The following is a 21,587-nucleotide window of genomic DNA, read 5'->3' on the forward strand; positions in this document are numbered from 1 at the left end:
TAAAATTCTGGTTTCTTCCCCAATCACACAATATTAATTGCTGCTTTTGATAATTCTGATTTTTCTGAATGGCTACCATCTGAGTTGAAACAAGTACATAATACAAAAAAAAAAATATCCTCACCTATTCCACATAAAAACGATTGATAGAAAAACATAAAAACATTGGATTCCGATAACAACGCCATGAGCTAATAATGTGTGAAAAGACATGGCAATTTAGGTTTATTTAAAATAAAGTTAGAGTTATTAGGATTTAATATAAATACAAGAATTACTTTTTACTAAACTGTTTGTCTGTCATGTTCGAGCGTATAGCGAGCCACATTGGGCACACATGTCCCATATTGTGCATGCCTGTACTAAAGCCTAAGCTAGGATATGTTTCATTATAATATTCTGAAAATATCTAGCTAACAAAAACTGCCTACTCTCTAAGAATTCATCTTGCTATTTTCATTTTTTTGATGCATTAGAATTCCCTCATATTGGAAGTCCCTCAGATAGCATAATTTTTGCTCTCAACTATTATTTATGAAATACATTAATATATGAATCTGACCCTATTATAATCTATATCTCATCCGCTCCTGAATATCTGATGATTCAATCTGTGAAATTAAGATCTTAGGCCCCTCAAATTCAGTGCTCCCGTGGGTAAGCTATTATCATAAGTTCTGGCCTCGTAAAATTTGAACCGTTACAGCGTTCATTTCACATCACAATTCAGTTAGGCGTTATTTAAGCAGTTACAGCGTTTACTTCACTAGGCCCATAACTTCATAATGAGGATATGCTGATATGTTCAATAACAAATAATTATGACAAAACAAAAACAATCAAGGGCAAATAACAATCAGACAAAGGAAACAAACATAAGCTACAGGTCACTGAAAAACATCTGTTCAACATTTCCACGCTGCTCAGCTAAAATTGAATTACATTCAATACATGATAAGTTTAATATTTATGCGGAAAATATTTAATCATAAACATAGATTTAAAAGCAATTAATTCGCTATTTTAATTGGTTAAGTTTACAAATCACAATTTGTTCGGAGCTATTTAATCGTAAAACAAATTCCAACAATCCAAACTATAAATAAGGGGATATCTACTTACGTATGTGGTATCGAATATCTAGACTAGCAAGCTTTAAAGACACAGCGACGATAGCGCAACCTATTCACCAATCTATTCAGAAACTCGGACCAATAGCTGACGCCTAGGCTGTCGCCTAGCAACAGTATCCTGACGACTTATACGCTCGAGTAGTCACGGTTTGGTGTCGTGCTAGAGCAGTGATTCTCCAAACTTTCATGATCCACGGCGCCAGTACAAAGACTCTTAACACTCCATAGTAGCCCACTCTCCAATGAAAAATTCATTTCGTTTCCAGAGGGAAAAGAATAGATGCGGAAGTACGCATACAGATTTTGTTACTAATAACAATATTTCATCCGTTTTTGTTGCTTTTAAGTATTTTGCATCGCAGAAATACCGCTTTGACATAATTTATTTTGAAGTCCCGCTCACTAAAAAATAAGGCGATGTATGTATCCGAGTGCAACTGTAAGATAATAATAATAATAATAAAAAGCACTGCGTATAGCTGGTCGTATGGAAGTATTCTTAATATGCAATAAATACATGTAATGGTATTTGGCTGATATCCATTTCTTGGCCCTTATTCAGCTGATGGTTGGTATTTCTTGGTCCCTATTCAAATATTGCTTATAAGCCGATTGTGAAAAATTCAAGACTACTTTACCGAAGATATCAACGAGAATACCGCCTGTGTATTATACATAAAATATATAGACCAAATTTGATAACAAAAAAGCACCACTAGCAAGATTGTAACAGATTCATCTTCTATTCGGGAATCTTTAAGTACGCGATCAATATTTAAGAACACAATGGCAACTTGTCGCGTCCGATAGAAAGTCAAATTTGGGGTTGACAAAGTAGTGTTAAGTGGTGCTTCTTTGCAAACCACAAAGTCATCCAACAGAATATTCAACGTACGAAAAAAGAAATTTCTAACAGTCATTTCGCTTTATCCACTGATGAATGTAAATAAAATAATCAATAAAATATCAAGTTCAACTTCTTTCGTGAAGTTTTAGCTCCGTATTATTCAGATTATTTTTTTATCACGATGTAAAATTATACTAATAGGTAGAAGAGACATAAAGAAAGAAATGTAAACAGCTTGCGATAGACAATAATATTTATTTTTGTATATGGAATATACCCTTAAATTAAGGCCTCTATGCCTTATTCAGTTACAATAAAATCTCATTGGTTTATGTTTGCAGGGACTTTCAAGTGTTGAATTTATCATATAGAAAAATTTATTTATTAAATGAAAATGAGGAATAAATATTCTGCAACATTATTATATTTAAAATAATATTCTTTTGGAAAACATCGATGCTATAAAAACACAATATCACAAGCGGTCAAATTCTGTAACCATGCATTGTTGGCATGCAAGAACAAAAATCCGCTATGCGCTGATTTTTTTCCTTTTCGTCTCTATTCCGTGTTATTTTACAATGTATAAAATAACAAACGGCGAAGAAACTACTTATATCAAAACAAAAAATGCATTTTCAAATCAAGTTGGGCAATTTTTGATGGCGGTTACGGAAAAAACACAAATCAAAATTTCGACTTCGGAACAGAATCTTGACCTTGGAAAAGTGAGATTAGATATAGAAGAAGATACTCGGATAATTGATGAGTTACGTGACAAAACAGGTAAAGCTAGTTGTGATAAACTATATACCGGTGAATTAAACCTAGGTGGTTACGACGTCAATGTTGTCAAAAGCTCCAATCGCCAATTGTGCATTCCCGGTATTGAGAATAGCTCGCATTTCGCAGCCACTGGCTTATTCTTCGAAGATATTTTGGAAAACAACTTTCTGGATAATGACGAAGAACGATACGAGACCATTGGTAATATATTTTTATTAGACAGGAAGTGGAATTATGGAGCGGTTTGTAAAATTGGTGTTGTTAATCGTCTAACGGTATTTTTGCGGGGACTGTTTTTTTTCACAAAAACTCTTTTCTTTGCAAGTAGACCGATCGATTTAAAACTTTAGAAGAAGTCTTTAGAAGGATACCACAAGTATTTTTTCATGTCATAAACATGTTTCCGTGTCATAAACTTTTTAGAAATAATATATTAATAATAATATAGAATTATAGACTAGCCAAATAATATAGCCCTAAAAGCACAAGGATAGCCTTTAGATTCTTCAACAACCAGTGGTCAGTCTTTAATAAATTTATCATTCTATAATATCATTTTCTTCCAGATTAATGTAGAACCCTGAAATATTTTATAAAATGCTGTGAAGTCTTGTTTTCAATTCTAGAGTTTATTTATTTTTTTTCCGATTTCATTCCATTACAAAAATTTCTTATAGGCCAGAAACTTGATGACGGCAATTTGGTAGATTCAGACGGAGAGCAAGTTTTTCCTATTACTCCAGAAGGTTAGTTAGATTCCCAAAAATCATTTCGTATATCAGGTTGAACAATAATCGGGGCTTCAAAATGGAGAACGTTTCTGTATCGATAAAATCGTATTTCTGTGGGATTTGCTGTCAATTTATGTACGTTACCTGTGTATACCCGATTTCAATTCACGAGTGAATATCAACCAACCGAAAGCCTAAAGTCAAATCTATTTGAAAATTTCTACAGATTTGAAAGGCTTGAAAGTTGACCATGAGATTGTACATTCAAATCAAACACAGACGTTGCCCCATTCACCAGAAGGTCAGAAGAAATTTCATAAACTATTGCAAATTAGGTGTTTTATTTCAATTGCCACAATATAAATATTATGTGAATCGACATAAGCAACTTTTTATTTTCTATAATATAAAAAGATTTGATAAATAAGCCATTTGAAAAAATTAATGTATGTGAAGTTGTGAACCATTAGTGCATCCAATATTTTCTCTCTACTGCTTCTAGGGGCATGTATAATCTCTCTCTATATATATACAAAAAAATTAATCACGATAATAGCACTTTAATAAACATCTCTTTTAAATTATTTCTCTGAGCAAGATGCACTACTAATATTTGGAGATGAACTAACTCCATGGGAGAAAAGAGAAATCATGAAATATGAAAAGATTTGGTACGTAGGAGAAGGTGCAAACAAAACAGAAGCTCAACAAGAGGCTGATAACAATTACGGATTTGATATTGAGTCAGGAAAATATAAAGGACACTATAAAGTGGTTAGATCTATATCATAGTTACTTATGTTTTTAGTTTCTCATAAATTATTTTACTGATTCTGCAATTCTATAGGTTTTGAACGATCACATCGCATATCGTTATCAAATTTTGAAACAACTTGGGATGGGCAAGGCAGGTACAACCGTGAAAGTATTGGATCATTCAAATAATGAATTGCTTGCGATTAAAATATTGGTCAATACAACAAAACGGTAATGGTTTATTTTTTTTACAAACAGTGTGCGATACAAACTCTTATCATCAGATGCACTAATCTCTGACCGACCACCCAGCCATGGTGGTTAGCATATTCATTGCGGGCTTATGAAAAAAAATTATATCTCTTGCTCTCTTTTATATACCAGGAAAGGCGGACATAAAGTGGTGGTTTACTATAAACGGTCAAGTTACGAATATTTGGCAAAACGTACTTTTTACGTATTTCAGTGATAATTTTTAATGAGGGCGAGCTCAAATCAAACGAAATCAGTAAGGCACTTCAGTAACTCCTGTGTGCAACTACTAACACATTCACGACGTGTAACAGCAATACAATTAATCTGTTCATTTTTAATAAGTTCTACAATTTGAGGCAATTTCTTATGTTCATGAAAACGCTTCCTTTCCGGGACCATGAATCCAAAGTTGCACTCGAAAAGTGTTGGAGAACTAGATCTTATTTTAGATTCTCACCCCGAGAATTTTGAAGTATGCTAGTTTGAATGGTTTCATCTTTTCAATTCCAAGTTACTTGGGGGAATATGAGTATCTGTGGTACAGTCAATGATAGAATTTCCAAATCGTTCTTGTGTACTTTTGGTATGTGATAAAATAAACTACTGACTGACTGACGTTACCACAGGCTATGTCTAAACGAGGATGTATATTCTTTGATAATAGTGTACTCAAGATGTTCAGTTATTTGATCCACCTTGTTTTAACTACAGGGGTGAAGTTATGTTCACGAAGGAATTAGGAATCATGAAATATATAGAGACAGAAGCAACCAACACAAATTATTTTTCACGGATGTTTGATACATTCTTTTTTCGAAATCATCATTATATCGTTCAAAAATTATTGGGGTAATTTGACATTTCTATTTATTTATTTGTTGTTACTCAGTTCTCAATTTTTCAGTATATATAGTATTGCATTCCTCGAAACACATATTTGATTAGGGTCAACGTATGGATGTTGAAGGGCTTTTTTTAATGGTTTACTCGTATTTTTACATATATACCCATATATGTGCGTTGCGTGTTATTGTTTTTGTTTCGATGAAAAAGAAGTGCTTCGCCCGTTCTAAATTTAACTTTTTTTCGGCTTCCCCCTTTGTTTATCTGTTTGTGACGTACTTACGGGAGGAATCGAAATAAATACTGATTGTTGTCTTTGAAAATAAATTGCCGACGTCATTGTAGCTTTGAATATTGACTTTATATTTACCGAATTGGAAGTCTATATAGATATTATAGTTAATTATTATCCGTTTAGAGATTCATTACATGATGTTTATTCCAATCGTCCGGTAGAAAGTCTAGATTTATTACGACGTTTTTCGAGCGACATCATGCACGCGGTATATTATCTGAGTGAACTCAACATTTTCCACTCAGATTTAAAACTGGTAAATTTAAATAAATTGCTTATTTATACAATAATCAAAAAATAGTCAAATGAAACATTTTTGTATCGACGAATTGATTTATTTTTAACATTTTGGAGATGGAATAATAAATAAATTTGTATTCTAATCAAGATTGCAAATAATATTCTTTAATTTTTAATGATCTGCATTCCTGATCTTCTATTCACATAACTGCTCAACTTGATTGCCGTTTGTTTACAGCAAAATATAATGTTTATGCATGGAAAAAATAATCAAAGCGAAGGCCAATTACTAAAAGTTGCAGATTTTGACCTGAGCTGTATTCCTGATGCGGAAAGTAAGGAATAATATATTTTTATCGTATCTGCCACCACCTAATCCTTTGTTTGTAGTAAGACTTTGTGTTATTCTACTCTTCGTGATTTGCAACCTCGTGCAGTATTGGAAACAACACTTAAATCTTTACTAAAAAACTTTGCTTTTTTGAGTGAGCTCACGTACCAAAGTGGTACTTATTTATAGAATACAGAAGCCATAGATGTCACAAGATTTGTACTAGGCGTCTCTACTGAACCCCAATGAATCTTTCTTTACGATTTATATAAACAAAGATATGAGAACAGCATTGATTTGATATTTTAGATTTACTCTACCGTTGTCGACAAGGAATCGAATTCCAGCCATTGTATTGCAGATCGCCGGAGAGCTTATTAAAATTACCTGTATCATCACAATCGGACATGTTCAGTTTAGGTGTGATAATGGCACAACTTTTTCTCGGCACTGCTCCATTTTTTGGTGGAGACGAGGTCGATCAATTCGCAGCAATGATGGAAGTTATTGGTCTTCCTCCCGCCTATATCATTTCACATGCAAATGGAAGAGAAATATATGCAAGTATGTCTAACTATAGGTGTTCAGTACCTCAATTGTGAATATAAATAGTGAAGGTATAGAAATTAACCCACAAATGTACCCCATTTCATGTTAAAATTGTGAAAACAAAGTTAATTTTTCCCAAATTTCTAACAAGAATTTTTGTAGGAATCAAATTACATCACTTTTAGAAACATAGCATGTTCCGTCCTGTCATTATCAAATTAAATTTCGTTTCCCACCAATTAAATCTACGACCTGACAGGTTCAGCTCATTTAAATACTTTTTATTTACTAAATTATTATGATGCGAACTCACGAAGTCACATCTTTAAAATTAATTGGTTGTTTGAATAACATATAAATAAGCTTTTCTATGTAACTAAAAAGCTGGTCTAGCCCGGAGAAGATTAAGATTTGTATTCTGTGTGTCTTGGAAATTTACGAATAAAAACATATATATAGAGATTTTCCAAACTTTTTTTTATTCTCGTCTCGGGAGACTTACGATCAGTGGTGGGATTCAGCCGGTTCGCATCGGTTCTATAGAACCGTCTCACAGAGTTTTTTGAGAACAGCGAACCAGTTAGCATTACTGGTTACTGTCAATGTTCTGCTTGTAACAAAACCGGCTGAAAAAATATGACTTTTGTGATGGAACCGTCTGACAAAAAATTTGAATCCCATCACTGCTTACGATATTTGATCGTTCTTAGAGCATCTAGTCACGAGTTCGTCAAACCCTAGTCAGTTACTTCAGGGACATTTCATCTTATCCCTTCAAGTTTTGGTAAATGAATCGTACCACGTGGAAAGCAAGTAATTATCGGAAAAATGAATTTTCATTTAATAATAGCTATGAACAAAATAGGTTTCTTATGACTCAAATTGTATATATAATTTGTTTTCTACGAAAATCATTATTATAAGTTTGGGTAAATTGTTCTTTGTTTTCCTAATTTTACTATGAAATGGGGTACATTTGAGGATTAATTGCTATAAAGGAACATATAGTTTTCAAGTTGTTCTGAGACGTAGAACTGGCTTCTAACATCACAGCTAGGTCAGCAAGATTACGAATGGTATTGGGAAAGCTATTTCGACTCTATTTTAGATGATTAGTCGCAAACCTCGACAAGAGCATTTCAGATAAATCAGTTCTGGTAACCAAACTGGTTAAAATCACTTGATTGAATCGCAGATCTATGCATTTAACATTGCTGGCCTGTGCATATTATAGCCACGCACCTTCTCGCAAATAAACCTAATGTCGATGTTTATCAAAATTCAGTTCTTATTTTTTTAAATGTACAGCAGGTTAAGAACGCAACACAAACTAGCAGTTTTTAATGCAATGTATTATATTTGCAGAAGCAATCTCCTGTGCAACTAGGACATGGTTGCGTCGCATACCCGGAAGGAGACCGCTTGATTATGTTTTAAAAGACATTGATCCTCTGCTGTTCGATTTAATTTCAAAATGTTTGGAGTAAGTAGGCCTGTTTTAGCTTTTAAGAATATTAAACATTGAAGAAAAATCTATGGTTAAAAGCTTACTTCCTTAATGTACAATATGAGCCTCGATAATCTTAAATATGTGTAAGATTTGTATTCAATTATTCAGGTGGGATGCTAACATCAGAATCACGCCTAAAGAAGCATTACTTCATCCATTTTTTACCAAAGTCAATAGATGAATGCGGACCGTCGTTATCCTCGGGATCAAGAGTGGTCATTTTACGTTATTAATGTTCTCGTATACTTTCGAGATTCCTTTAGATTAGCATTTCCTAATCTGGGGTCGTCATTCTCGTTCTCATGGATAAATTTCTTAATTCTTAGGGATAAATTTCGTGATTGTGAATAAAGATTTTGAATAAACAAAAACCACATCTATTTGCTCGTTTAATTGCGAGAAACATTGTGTAATCCCACTCCCCCCCCACCATTCTTCCCCCACCGAATCCACTCTCTTTTCCACCTACGCTTTTTGTTAAACTCAGTCTCTTAGCGTCGAAGTTACTCTCTCACCTGGAGGGTTTGCGGTTCTGCATCAGTAGAACAATGAAATAATTCAAAGTATTGGCTATTTTGAACGCTTATAACTTTGCACCAATTATAGGTAGCGTATTGAGTGACATTCTGAACGAAATTACACGTTCTCGTTATTTAGCATGGTGTACATTATGAAATACATTTTCTCAAAATATGTGAATTTGACTCTAATCTAACTATGATCTTCACATCATGAGGAGTTTTTCTATGATGCAAAAAAAAAAAAACAGAGTATAAAACTGTGACAAGGGGTTCGGCTTCATGTTACCAACTGTATGCTATAGCTATAGCTGCAAGCAATCACGGCGAAATCCCATTCACCAATGGATTTTTTGTGCTAGGGTTGTACTCAGTCGTTCTGTTGGATTTCCGCTCTAGGAGACCCTTATTATCAGTCGTTCTGTCTGTTTAGACCAGGGGCTTTTGCGGGCCATTTCATCAGTCACCGCTGAGTAAGAGGGCCGCACAACTTTTAGTCATATATAGTATGATGCCTATATTAATTTTCATCAACAAAAACGAACAACAGCATCCATAAAGATGAAGTAATCTAATGAAATATTGCAGTATAAAATAAAAATAGAACATTCAATTCAGGTTTTGCTTAGTGAAATTTTTGAAAAGTTTTTTGCTTTCCTAAGTGCTTTATATTAGGACGAAATGACGATTTGGAATTTTTAAACTGCATACCAAGATTTTCGTCCGTCAGTCTTGACCTGTCATCTCACTCGACCGCGCACTCCGCTCGGCTGTTGGAAATCCGAATTTCCGTTTTAAAAACAAAGCATTCTTGACTCGAATGTTTTTGTCGACTACCGAGGTATCAATGTACAATAAATTTATATAAGTATAGTGTTTAATATTTTATCGCAGACATAGTACCACAAAACAAGTATCACGCTAGTACTGCACGTTTTATAGAAAGTCCGGATGTAGGTTTCGTTTCCATGGCAACGACGAATAACGCGCCGATCGTTAAGAAGGTTCAATTTTTTTATCGCCGCAACTTATCGCCGCTTACTCGTTAGCCAAGTTGAAATTCCAAGAACGCTACCTTCCGCACGGAAAAATCCAATAAGTCGTCTTTGATCTCGATACTCTATGAACTGGAGAAGCTTTAGGGATTTTAGTGAACATTATTCTTCAATTTTTAGTCACCTTATATCAGTCACGTGAGTATGTCTACAAAATGCGCAGCGTTAAAATGAACTGGACTTTTTGGCAACTCGCTCACTTACTTGATCGCGCCGCTGTTAAAGATCCTCAAGTTTCTATGGATGGCAATCAGTTACTTGAGTGCGGGCCTCCACTATCAGCGGAGAACCTGGGCGTCCACCGGCTTGTCCTAGTTTCTTGTAACTACTCTAATTCCTTGATCGTTCCGCGCTTAGTTGAAGGCCAGCATCCATTCAGCACCACGTACGACCACGATTGGAGCAAAGTATTTCTGGCGATTTCAAATATGAGGGTATGAGTGCATATCGAATTAGAAATTAAAACCTGTGACTTCACAATGGTAACTTGGTTAAAATTTCGTAATTGTGTAATAGAGGGGAGAATGGTAATGTCGGAATATTTTGGTATCGGTATTTGTATCGATATTGGCTGAATGTGGGATGATATTCTCGATATATTTATCTTTTTGGATTTGATCCAGAATGTTTTGAAGAGAAATCAATATATACGGATGTTGAATTGTTTTTTTTTGCGTAGAGGGATCGCGTTCGTGGTATCAGCACTTAAATCGAAGAATAGTACATGGTGTTATTAAAAAATTAGATTCAAGAATTCTTCTTGAAAAAGTAAGGTAATCGTTTTTTCGTTGCAATATGAAATTGTCGTGGTACAAGTTTTATTAGTTTTTGGAAACGTGGATCGTTTTGTTTGTTATGTTGTTGTTTTTGTTAGAATATTTCTCCTTATCACTCTTCAAAAACACTTTTCTCTTTAATTACAGGACCAATTGCTTTGAAATTTTCAGTGGTGCAAGATTGTATTTTTCTCTAGAAAGCTAGTACTTCAATTTCTTTCAAAAATTTCCGTGGACTCTAAGAGATTCGGAGATTCGTTTTTTTGTGCGCGATGACGTCATCAAAATTAAAAATAGCGCTCTTATGGCAATTCCGCCTTCGCACAGCGATCTTGTGGTCCAGCGAAGTCGTGAACGCTGCGGGTATGGCAGGCTACTGCAAAAGACCGTATACCCTACTACACCGTGTCCATATATTTGAGCATCCGCTTTCTTGTTTATGTCCCAAGCATATTATCCGTATTAATTTTTGATTCTGATTTTCTCTTATGGTCAATACTCAGTAGCCTTTACATCGACACACCCGTCGTCGCAGTCAGTGCAACATGGATTCGCATGTTGACTCACAGTGGAGGCAAGTTTACTTTGACCAGTGTCGGTGAATCTCGCTAGCGACAATTTAAGTTTTTTTTTTCGAACCCACGATATTATCATGAAGACGTAATTTAATAATTTTGGGTGGGCAAAAGCCGGATTGCTTTTTTAAATTCAGATAAAATTCAATAAGTTGCTTCAAGCTTATTTACATATTATTTAAAATTTTTGTCTAAAGTACCAGCTTTACACTTGCAACAAAAATGTTGCTGTGGCTGTCTTATTCGTTAATTGTTGTTGACTAACCACTAGTTTACTTATATAATAGACTCCTACAATCTAGAGAGAGAGAGAGAGAGATTTATTGTTTTGTCAACCGTAAACGAACAATGGTATACAAAATAATATATACAATATACACAAAGTTAATTCGGTATAGACTGGGGGGAGCGATACGACCATAAGGTCATCGCAGTCAGCTCCCCCCAAGTTCACTAGAAGCCGGCTAGAAGCCGATATAAACAAACATATTAATCAGAAGCTATACGTGTTCAAGAGAACCCTGTTAATTTGATATACCAGCTAAATAACACAATTTCTATAATTTAGTAATATTTTATTGCTCCGTTTAAACAACTCACGATTATTCAATACTATTCGGGGATGTGACTCAACGGGCTAAGCGTTAAGAATACGCTCGCCACCGCACCTCTAATTACTCTGCGTGAGTTCGCAGGTTCGAATCCCATACAGGGATGGTTATGTGCGAGAGGATTGCTGGACTCCTCGCCGTCGTTGGGTGGTTCACGTAACCTCTGGTCGGTTACGGCTTTCTCCACCACCAAGTCCTTCTTTCCGAAAACAAACAATATAACTAACCCTTACCCGACTTGGAATAGTAACCGGACGAGAGGCCGTGGTTCGCCATATGGATAAGCCGTCTTATCGGCTATCCTCTCCCCCCTTTCCTTATCCCCCACCTTATTTGTCCTTGTCCTTCATTTGGGCCTAAGTTAGTCTATTTGAATGGAACTAGGGGTTTCTCAATTTAGTAGATAATTTTTCTATCTTTATTTATTACTTTTTCGGGAAGAAGGTTTTTTTTTTGACCAATCAAAGTCTAGTTTGTCGTGTTTTTGATAGGAGGAATTTGGGGATGCGCATGATAGTTGTTTATTTCATTGCCACTGTTGTTTAGGCCAAATATCTTGTAAAGTTTAGGAAATGACATAAATTACGTAAAAAAGATCGATGATTTCTTTGTCCCGTGAGTATGCAATCATTGTTTTATTCTGATGGAGGTGCTACGCTGAAAGTCAAAATTTCAAGATTAATTGGGGTAATATTCGATGATTTGAATCGACAAATTGTAAATTTGTTACACACTGAAATAGTTTTGTTTACTGCACTGCGTTATATTATTATCTTGTGTTATAGATTGAATTTCTACGAGACCAACTACCAACCGTCGTCTATGCTTTTATGTCAGTGTATCCGTATGCATACAATACAAAGATGTAACAGGATTGAATATAACTATTCTAATTAATCGAAAGTCGAGAGTCTTGCTGCACACTAACATAAATATATTGGTTCTACTTCAGCGTAAGATCTACGGCAGGGGTCGGCAAAATACGGCCCTCGACGCTTCATTGAGTTATAGTAACAAAACAGCTGTTTTGACGATTATATTCTTTACGTAACATATTCTTAACGTATACTAGATTATGTTATAACGTAACAAGTATATAATTCACAATTACTCGTTTAATGAGCCTATAATTTAATTATAATTAGACAAATGGCAACAAAACGCAAAAAAGTTGATGTTAAGTACAAGTGGTTTAATGGCGCGGAAAATATTCAAATTGTCAGTCTTCGCACACTGCTTAAAATTTAACTTCTGATCTGTGTAGAAAAATTTGATTCATCGGCCATCCATTCGGTTTTTAACTTTTTAAAAATATGAGAGGCCCGCCAATGACTTGCAACTTTTAATTTTGGCTCGCGAGCGACAAAAGTTTGCCGGCCCCTGGTTTACGGTGATGTCTATCGCACTTAAGCGTGAGATCTACCTCTGTTAGCATTGTAGCGTGAGGTCTAACGTTGTACCATCACTCGCTCATGGACATCACACATTTCCATACATTTATTTCAGTGGTAAACACTTTATTTGTATACCTCAGGTAGACTACATATAGCGGTAGACCTCACGCTAAACTAGCACCATTATCTTTATGTAACCTTTCGTCTGACCAAAGTCAGACTTCCCCAGACATTGATTATTCAACTACGTAGTCTGACCTTGGCAAAAAGAAACGTTATATTATGTAATCAATCAATCGAGTCTTTCTGAACGTGAATGAGTGCGTCCAAAGAATTATAAGACTTTCTGCAACCCAACGCAGTGTATTATGAATTATTGCTGACAAAATGGAAGGATACAACAGAATGATAGAATATGTCCCCCCAGAATGGTGTAGGAAACTGAAAGTAATGCCGAAGTTCAGGATTCAGGTAGGCGTTAGAAATTGAACGAATATGTTTCAAAAAATTAAATTTTTGTACCCGAGCTTGATCGCCAACTGCGATCTTTTGTACAAAGACCCGCCAAAAAAGACCACCGCGAATGCTCAAAATAAGAAAATTACTAATAATCCAGTTAGGGTTTGGGTGAGGAATGCAGAATACGCTGAGAATCCAAATTCTTAAATCATTCCTGACCACAAATGGTTATTTACTAATTTGATACTTCAAAACGCGTCGAGAGTGTTTTTCTCGAATTCCACATTTTGGAGCTTTGTACAAAAGATCTGCCAACAGGACTAGAAGCCGTGGCCATTGATTAGGCCTAGGCTTGCACGTAATTGACAAAACTCAATTCCGTAATTACGGCAAAATCAATTACGTAATGACCCCGTAATTGCGATATTTTTTCACGCATTTAAACCTATCATAACAACCAATTGAATCCACTTCTTTTCCGAATGGGACATTGAAGTTGGGTTTTCATATTCTTGGCAGTACTACACGCCGGCGGCAGATGTTAAAGACAAATATCAAGGAGTGAATTCAAATTAATTTTATTCTGATTTTTATCTTTTGTGTTAGCTTTGGTTTTCCTTTATCCCCTTCGCAAATTAACCGTCCCGTTTTTATGCGATCAATTTTATTTTATCATTACCGACACGGCGACACTGGTATACGGATATTTATGGAAACGATAGTTTTTTAAAACCACCTTAGTACTGAATAAAAATTACGGGTTTCTAATTTATTAACCAACGACGAGCGTATTCTCTCGTTTGATTATACTTGCGATTTCCTCGCGACGAAGACTTGTTTTTGCAGCGTCTTCTGCATTATCCGACCTTACTGCCTTGTTAGCATTTTATAATAATAATTATTGATGTCGACTTATTGACGATATTCCGATTACCATGCTTCATTTTACATTTAATCATTTCGCGGACTGAATGTTTATAACATTATTTGCGATAAATTTAGATCAAATATTATTTATTTGCGTATATTAAATACCGAACTTATATGATATGCCTTCTCCGAAAATACAAAGTTATATCGCAACACAATGCATTTTGTGACATTTATTTTACACTCACGACATTTATTTGCTAACTCAAGTCGGCGATCCTATCGGCCAAGATTGACACAAGTTTGGTCTAGTGCCGGTGGTATTAAAGTCGACGATAAATCAAAATAAGTTGCCGCATTTGGTAAGACAGTTAATCATATATGGCCGAAATATTGAGAGGAATTGTGAAAAACATCATGAGCAAGGCCAAGTCCGGACTGATATATAACGATAAAACCGTTAACAGAACATCAAGATTTTGTAATAGAAAATGGATCTCGCACAGAATAAACACACTGGCTCATATTTGATTATATATGATAGCAGTTAAATTTTTAGCGGTCCTCGTCGTTTTGTTGCTTCTCTGCCGTCTCAATCGCTTTACCGATGCCGAGAAGACGAAGTTGCGTTGGTTCATTACGCAATCTCTCTTTTGTCGTCATATTGCTATTTGATAAGTGCGACATTAATTATCACGGCGAGGTATTGGCGCGAGTGATCAATCGCTCTTTTCGTTTATTTGGTTCCAATTCTTCGCGAAAGCTCTTCGTTAAATTTCGCAAGATCGTCGTGTTGAAAGGTTATGGATATTTTCCTGTTTATACCCCAAGTCCGAAATAAAACAGCCAAAAACAGTATGATATTCCATGTTCATATATCAAGTGTTGATATTAACAATAAAGAATGGTTAAGCATTGCTAATCCACACTTTGTGGGGAATTTCCCACTATTCCCCGCGTGACTATAAAATAGAATAAAATAGAAACGGAACATATATACCATAAGTAACGGAAAACTGGAACAAGTAAATAAAATGGATACAAATGTTTGATAGATTGATCTCCCGCGTTCATTAGTCATTTCACCCGAAGAAATTGAAACCGGGCGTGTTAGCGTCCATCGGTCTTAACACAATTCTTCCCCCTATCTACGGTTATTATGTACATTGGCCATGGCCATGCTAGGTGAGATGCGCGAGAAGTTGAAACCAGGTGTGTTGGCGTCAATCGGTCTCAACGCAATCCCTTATCTACGGTTAAGTTGCGGGAGAAGTTAAAACCAGGTGTGTTGGCGTCAAACGGCCCTACTCAGTTCTTCCCCCTTAACTACGTTAATAATTTACATTGGCCATGCCAGATAAGTTGATAATAGGTTAGTAAATGGCAACGCGTCATGCCTTCCTTCACCTATGTAACAAGAGAGAGAAAAGAGAAATAAACAGCTGCGAATACCGGAAAGCTAACTTCTTCTACTTGTTGAGCTTTCATTTTTCGCAATCGACGAAATTGACTGCTTTGAAGAAAGCTCGTTTCAATGCAAAATTACGACTTTACGTAATTCGTAACTTCCCTTCCGTAACTCTAAATAATTACGTAATTCCGTAAATCCGTAAATTACGTGCAAGCCTAATTAGGCCGTATAAATTATGCGCTATTTCAATATAAATATAAGGTTCACGATCGCTCTTCCGTTAACTACTTTGCAATCAAAGGTGCGATTTTGGTTTTGACGATGCTTTTTGACCGCGTTTCCCCCTTTCCTATCAGCTTGCAATGACACCAACTCCTATTCACGAATGGAAAATCAAAGATATTCCCGAAAACTTTCAATTGTTCGTTAAACGAGATGATTTGACCGGGTGTTTACTGAGTGGAAACAAGGTACTACAATTTGCTGTTCATGAATTGGTATTCTTTTTTGGCCTTCTGATTCAGCTTATATTATGATTTAGGTCAGAAAATTAGAATTTCTGCTAGCTGATGCCAAAGCAAAAGGTTGCAAAAGCGTGATCACGAGGGGATCTACGCAATCAAACCACGCAAGAAGTACTTTAATTGCTGCCAAACAAGTTGGGATGGATTGTCATTTGATACTGAGGGATATAAATGAGGTTCATCTATATTTCTCGTGGTTATAAGCGTTTTCATACTCATAAAACCACTTAATTCTGCAAAAATGCTTATGTCATATTTATTGTAATTATTTTAATAATATATACCAAACGCTAATTTTGGTCTTACTTTACTAAAAAGTTTTAGCAAAACAAAATTGCATTTGAATACTCCAATATCTAATGATAATCCAATTTTAAATTTGATGCAAAGGTTTTATTAATTGTACAATTGTGGCGTTGAAATATTGTTTGCATGTGACCCTGTTTTAATGCATTGTTGTTTTAATTTTAATTAATTATTTTTTTATTATTTCAATTAACTGTTTTAATTCATTACTGAATTTGCTTCATTCATCCTCCAAACCTTACAAATCATTGTAGAACTGTACAACCACAGTACCAAGTGGCAATTTCCTGCTAATGGAATCTTCCAACCCGAATATATATCTATTGCCATGTACGCCTTTCAATTACGAACAAGCTTTAGCGAAACAAAATGTACTTAGAAATCACATTCGGTAAGTATAATCTTATGTTCTCAAGTTGATTTCATTACTTTATAGACGGGTGTCTATAGCCGTGTCTAGACGGGTGAGTTTTTTGCTTATATTGATGATTTTACTAATAATATTAATACAAACATTTTACTCTTACTTGACTTTTAATTTATTTATTCTCGTGTATAACAACATCTATGATCTGTTTATCATCCAAATTATTTTAGAACTTAATTAAAAGGGGCAGCATTATCAAAAACTTGCCCCGGGCAACAGAAACTCACCCCGGGCAGCAAAAAAGTTTGCCATTGATTCTGAGTCATGTGACTCATGTGACTGAGTCATGTTTTATCAGAAAAACCACCGGTAACGAACCTTATTGCATACCACCCGGTGGCGATACCGAGCTAGGAGTGTACGGGTATATACAAGCATGGGAAGAAATGATGCAGCAAAAAATTGATGGAAATTTTGATGATGTTGTAGTTGCAACCGGAACTTCCGGCACAATCTGCGGACTTGCAATCGGAAATTATTTGACTGGTAGTAAATTGAAGTAAACAATTTAAAGTTATAAATTCTTTTGTTGAAAGTTAGATATATGCAGAGAATTTTCATCGTGCTTTTTTATAGATTACATGGAATCCTTGTTTCGCACGAAGAGGAGATGGTACATAATTTGATAAATGAAAAATTGAAAAATTTTGGATTGGACGCGCGATCTCAAGATGTTGTAGATATTATTGAAGGGCATGCTGGAGGAGGATACAACGTTTTTACAAAAGAAGAAATTGGTTTGTTTCCATTTTTATTATTTTTTCAGATGAGTTTAACACTATGAATAAAAATCAATGACATCTCAATGTCTCTCTTTCAGCCTACTATCTGGAAATCGCCAAAACAACTGGTATATATTGTGACCCTGTATATGTTGGGAAAGCAATTAAAGGTCTCATGGACGAATTAAAGAACAATCCAAAGCGATTCAAAGGGGAGCGGATTCTATTTATCCACACCGGTAAGCGGTATGTTATCAACAGAGGCAAATTCATTCAGTGTTAATGCCCAATGGTTGGATGCTTCGGAATCACACTTGTGGTCTATTTTCGTTCAACAAAAATTCTGTAGCTATTAACTTTTTGTGCAAAAGAAACACTACAAGAAAAAAAAAATCTTTCCGCGATAATGGGCACTTTCGCAATAATAATAAGAATGAGAATTACCACTCGATAGCAGAAAACAGCATCGTCATTCATTGCTACTACAATCAAAATTACCTATTGCAGTATTGTGAGAGAAAAAATACTAGCAATTTTCACGAGGTCTGTGGCCCACCTCAAAATGTTTCGTGGCCCAGTAGTAGGCCATTGCCCACTGGTTGAGAACAGGTGTGCTGGTGTAAACGCACTACGGTTTTAATCTGCATTTACCATTTTTATATCCTTTTTTTTAAATTGGAACAAATGAAATTATATATATATATTATACTGGGTATGAATCGTCAGACGTAAAAGTGTTAATGCCAACTTTAATATATTTAAAAATTAAAGAACGCAAACGAAACTCTTTCACGCACTCGCGACAATTTTTTGATCGTAATTTCCATAATTGGACACGTCATAACGATCGTTTCAATATTATGTTGTTGTTCTTGTTAGTCTTCTCTTTCGTCATGATGGAATAGCATTTCTCTTTTTGCCAGAAGGCTATTACTTTTACTTATTTCAAAAATTTCTGTGGACTTCAAGAGATTCGGTTTTTATGTGTCAGAATAAAAAATAGCGAAACCTTGTGACGTGTCCATATATTTGAGCACAGCTCTCTTGTTAAATCATATTAAGATTTATAAAAACTTGTATAATCTTTATTTCCTCTTCACAAGCCTAAAATTGATTTTTAAAGCATAGCAGCACTTTTTCAGGAGGCATATTTGGAATGATGGACACAAACAGTGCACAATTTATCGGAGAGCAGGTAAAATCAAGTCGAATCAAACAATGGAGCGAAGCATTTCCCGAAGACGTTTAAAGAACTTTCACTTGATATTTAGTTTTTACTACCAGAAGTACAGCAAAGTTGAATATTACTAAAATAATAAAAGTATAAAAATAAAAGATTGCATTGTGTGATTGTGATACAGTTAAGTTTGCAATTATTTGATGCCTCCAGAAAAGTACTAACGTGCTGATTTTGCACTTGACAAGCCTGTAAAGATTGTTACCATATTTTACAATTTTTTTGTGATTTTAACTGATCTTTTTTATCCGGGTATGATTATGAACGATCTACGTTTCTACTGAAGTTCGTTTTTGCAGCCCCACATTTCCAAATAAAGTTTACTCCACGAAACTTCATTCGCACAACCGTCCGACCTCACAAAAAAGTCTTCTTACGGAATACATCAGCTTCTGTCAAATCCACTTGGTTCTTAATATGGCTATCTACAACAATTAATTCTTCATTCATCTAACGAAACTGAACACCAATAATAGGATATAATTTACTTTTTCAATTCAACGTTTCAGAACAGGCATGACTTTAATAAAAACTCTAAACGGTTTCCATAACATTCCGCACCTGGTTCACTAATCGATGACCTCAGCAATTTCAACTTTGAAGTATTACCTACTGATTTATTCCCGTTAATATAATTTTACCCTATTTAAAGTCATAGTCATAGGCAAGTTATTTTTATCCAACATTAACAACATATTATCACTAAGGAAGGGAAGCCGCGGTGAACCAAAACTGATTATCGAGCAGCGACACCCGAAAAGCGTATTGTATTTTACCACTTAGAACCTCGATGACCCACAATGGTTTTGTAGAATACCCACACAATGTAATTTATCATAAACTTAGCATCTATATATAAGGTATCCATAGAGTTCTGGAATTTTTTTTTAAATTGTAAAGGTAATTTCTCGATACCATATATTGTTTTGGCTCTCACAGATGTATTGAATGAAGTTAAAAGACTCAAACAATTACTGATTAAAACACAACAAATCTGGTTAAGATATATTAAGAACTGACTTCATATTGAAATTGTACAGGGGCTTCATCGACATCCTGTATATCGGATATTGTGTATATTTACTTGCTGGTGTTTATGATTTGTGAAATAAATATGTTATTTCCATAAAATAGACTAGGGCGTATAAGGCTAAGAACTTCACATTCGGTTGCCTGACCTATAGTCGCCATCGCTTACTTACAAGCGAGCTGGTTTTATTATCCCTAAAAGCATGCAGAAAAATTGCTTTAGCTGACTTGTAAATCATATTTTAACCCTTTATAAAGCACTGGTAAATATCTTCCCGGTTACTACCGTTCAACTTTGCGGGAGCTGGTTTGGTACTTTACGGCAAGTGAATAGAGATGCCCCTAGCGGATATATTGGTCAATTTACAAAAAAATATTGGTGTCGCTAGTCAAGCGTATCGCCCGCCTTTCTGCCGTTCGTTCGTCGTCTGTCGGGATATCTCGCGTGCGAGGATGCTGTTTCGTAAATTTAGCTGCGCGCATCAGTTTCGCTTTGTGCAGAAAGCTTTATGTTTAAAAATATTCCATATCATTTGGTGGTATTATAATTGACGTAAACTTTACCATTTCCATTTTACTATTTAGTGTCATGGTGGCTTGAAGTTGTTCATGTCCCCGGGAATATATTTCCCGTGGCCTGCCGAGGTTCAAATTGGCGGCGCTCAATTATTTTTCTTTTGTCCAGTTTGACCAAAATATAAGATAAAATAGATATTTTATACCATTAGTTGCAACATAGCAATTCGGGAGAATTCAAGCACACTCATGAGGGCGCGTATCGGTACATGGCTGTATTGTATAGGCTAACGTTAGTGGACGGTTAGGGTAACGTTCGGTGCTACTTTGTAAGTTAGTCTACTGAAAGGCTGCTGAAGCATATAGGATATGTGGTTTGAGAAACGTGGTAACGGTTTCCGGGGGGATCGCGGTGGTTGCAATTGATGACCAGTGATTTCCATCTTAAACTTTTAGACTATTTGTTTTCTGGTATAGGCATACTTGATTTATGATTAAATATGTTCAGCAAAAAGCTTTCTTTGTCTGAGGCGTTTACTAAAGTGATGGGAGAAAATGTAGATTTGCCTGATCATGCAAGTGATTCAGAGTTTGATGGGGACTGTTTGGACGACACCGATGATGATGAGCCAGTGAATATCCGTATGTTTGCAAACCAACAAAACAATGAATTACAAACACGTAGTAAAAATATGTTGCTCTTCATTTAATTGAAAATTTTTCGTCTAGGAAAAGGTGCGGATCAATGACAGCCTATTACATGAATAAAAAGTATACATGCAGTGGCAAACCTATGGGAGTTTTGCCAGAGACAAGATTTAGCAATGTCGGATGTCATCTGCCTGAAAATGGCGGAACATATAGAAGGTGTCGTCTTTGCT

General features: G+C 35.4%; 3 protein-coding genes across 5 annotated transcripts in view; 2 read left to right on the plus strand and 1 right to left on the minus strand.

Annotated features, from left to right (window-relative positions):
- Positions 1-21,587, minus strand: part of LOC120342288 (tektin-1-like) — a 107,048-nt gene that overhangs the window by 6,958 nt on the left and 78,503 nt on the right. The window lies entirely within an intron of this gene.
- On the plus strand, positions 2,319-8,850 carry LOC120343379 (dual specificity tyrosine-phosphorylation-regulated kinase 4-like). 2 transcript variants are annotated; one of them, XM_078111027.1, is made up of 11 exons: positions 2,319-2,766; positions 3,444-3,512; positions 3,724-3,798; positions 4,096-4,271; positions 4,345-4,484; positions 5,220-5,357; positions 5,770-5,902; positions 6,125-6,221; positions 6,527-6,781; positions 8,132-8,249; positions 8,385-8,850. In XM_078111027.1, the coding sequence occupies exons 1-11, from the start codon at positions 2,481-2,483 to the stop codon at positions 8,455-8,457; spliced, it is 1,560 nt and encodes a 519-aa protein (XP_077967153.1). In that variant the 5' UTR covers positions 2,319-2,480; the 3' UTR covers positions 8,458-8,850. The 2 variants fall into 2 exon arrangements, with proteins under 2 accessions (XP_077967153.1, XP_077967154.1); XM_078111028.1 differs by lacking the exon at positions 3,444-3,512.
- Positions 13,452-19,755, plus strand: LOC120343019 (uncharacterized). Of its 2 annotated transcripts, none has more exons than XM_039412084.2 (8): positions 13,452-13,676; positions 16,302-16,415; positions 16,487-16,645; positions 17,030-17,166; positions 17,501-17,701; positions 17,779-17,939; positions 18,023-18,170; positions 19,067-19,755. In XM_039412084.2, exons 1-8 carry the CDS (start codon positions 13,593-13,595, stop codon positions 19,233-19,235), a joined length of 1,173 nt encoding a protein of 390 aa, XP_039268018.2. In that variant the 5' UTR covers positions 13,452-13,592; the 3' UTR covers positions 19,236-19,755. The 2 variants fall into 2 exon arrangements, with proteins under 2 accessions (XP_039268018.2, XP_039268019.2); XM_039412085.2 differs by having other exon boundaries at positions 13,457-13,676; positions 18,023-18,163; positions 19,067-19,249.

This window comes from Styela clava, chromosome 3, assembly GCF_964204865.1.
Source record: "Styela clava chromosome 3, kaStyClav1.hap1.2, whole genome shotgun sequence".
Taxonomy (NCBI): Eukaryota; Metazoa; Chordata; class Ascidiacea; order Stolidobranchia; family Styelidae; genus Styela; species Styela clava.

What these genes read in the sequence shown, in the direction of transcription:
- LOC120343019 (XM_039412084.2), top strand. Translation starts at nt 13,593, where the DNA reads ATGGAAGGATACAACAGAATGATAGAATATGTCCCCCCAGAATGGTGT. An exon ending in GTTTACTGAGTGGAAACAAG is followed by an intron (nt 16,416 to 16,486) that starts GTACTACAATTT and finishes ATTATGATTTAG; the next exon opens with GTCAGAAAATTAGAATTTCT. An exon ending in TTTTACAAAAGAAGAAATTG is followed by an intron (nt 17,940 to 18,022) that starts GTTTGTTTCCAT and finishes TCTCTCTTTCAG; the next exon opens with CCTACTATCTGGAAATCGCC.
- LOC120343379 (XM_078111027.1), top strand. Translation starts at nt 2,481, where the DNA reads ATGCATTGTTGGCATGCAAGAACAAAAATCCGCTATGCGCTGATTTTT. An exon ending in CTGTATTCCTGATGCGGAAA is followed by an intron (nt 6,222 to 6,526) that starts GTAAGGAATAAT and finishes TTGATATTTTAG; the next exon opens with ATTTACTCTACCGTTGTCGA. An exon ending in TTAATTTCAAAATGTTTGGA is followed by an intron (nt 8,250 to 8,384) that starts GTAAGTAGGCCT and finishes TCAATTATTCAG; the next exon opens with GTGGGATGCTAACATCAGAA.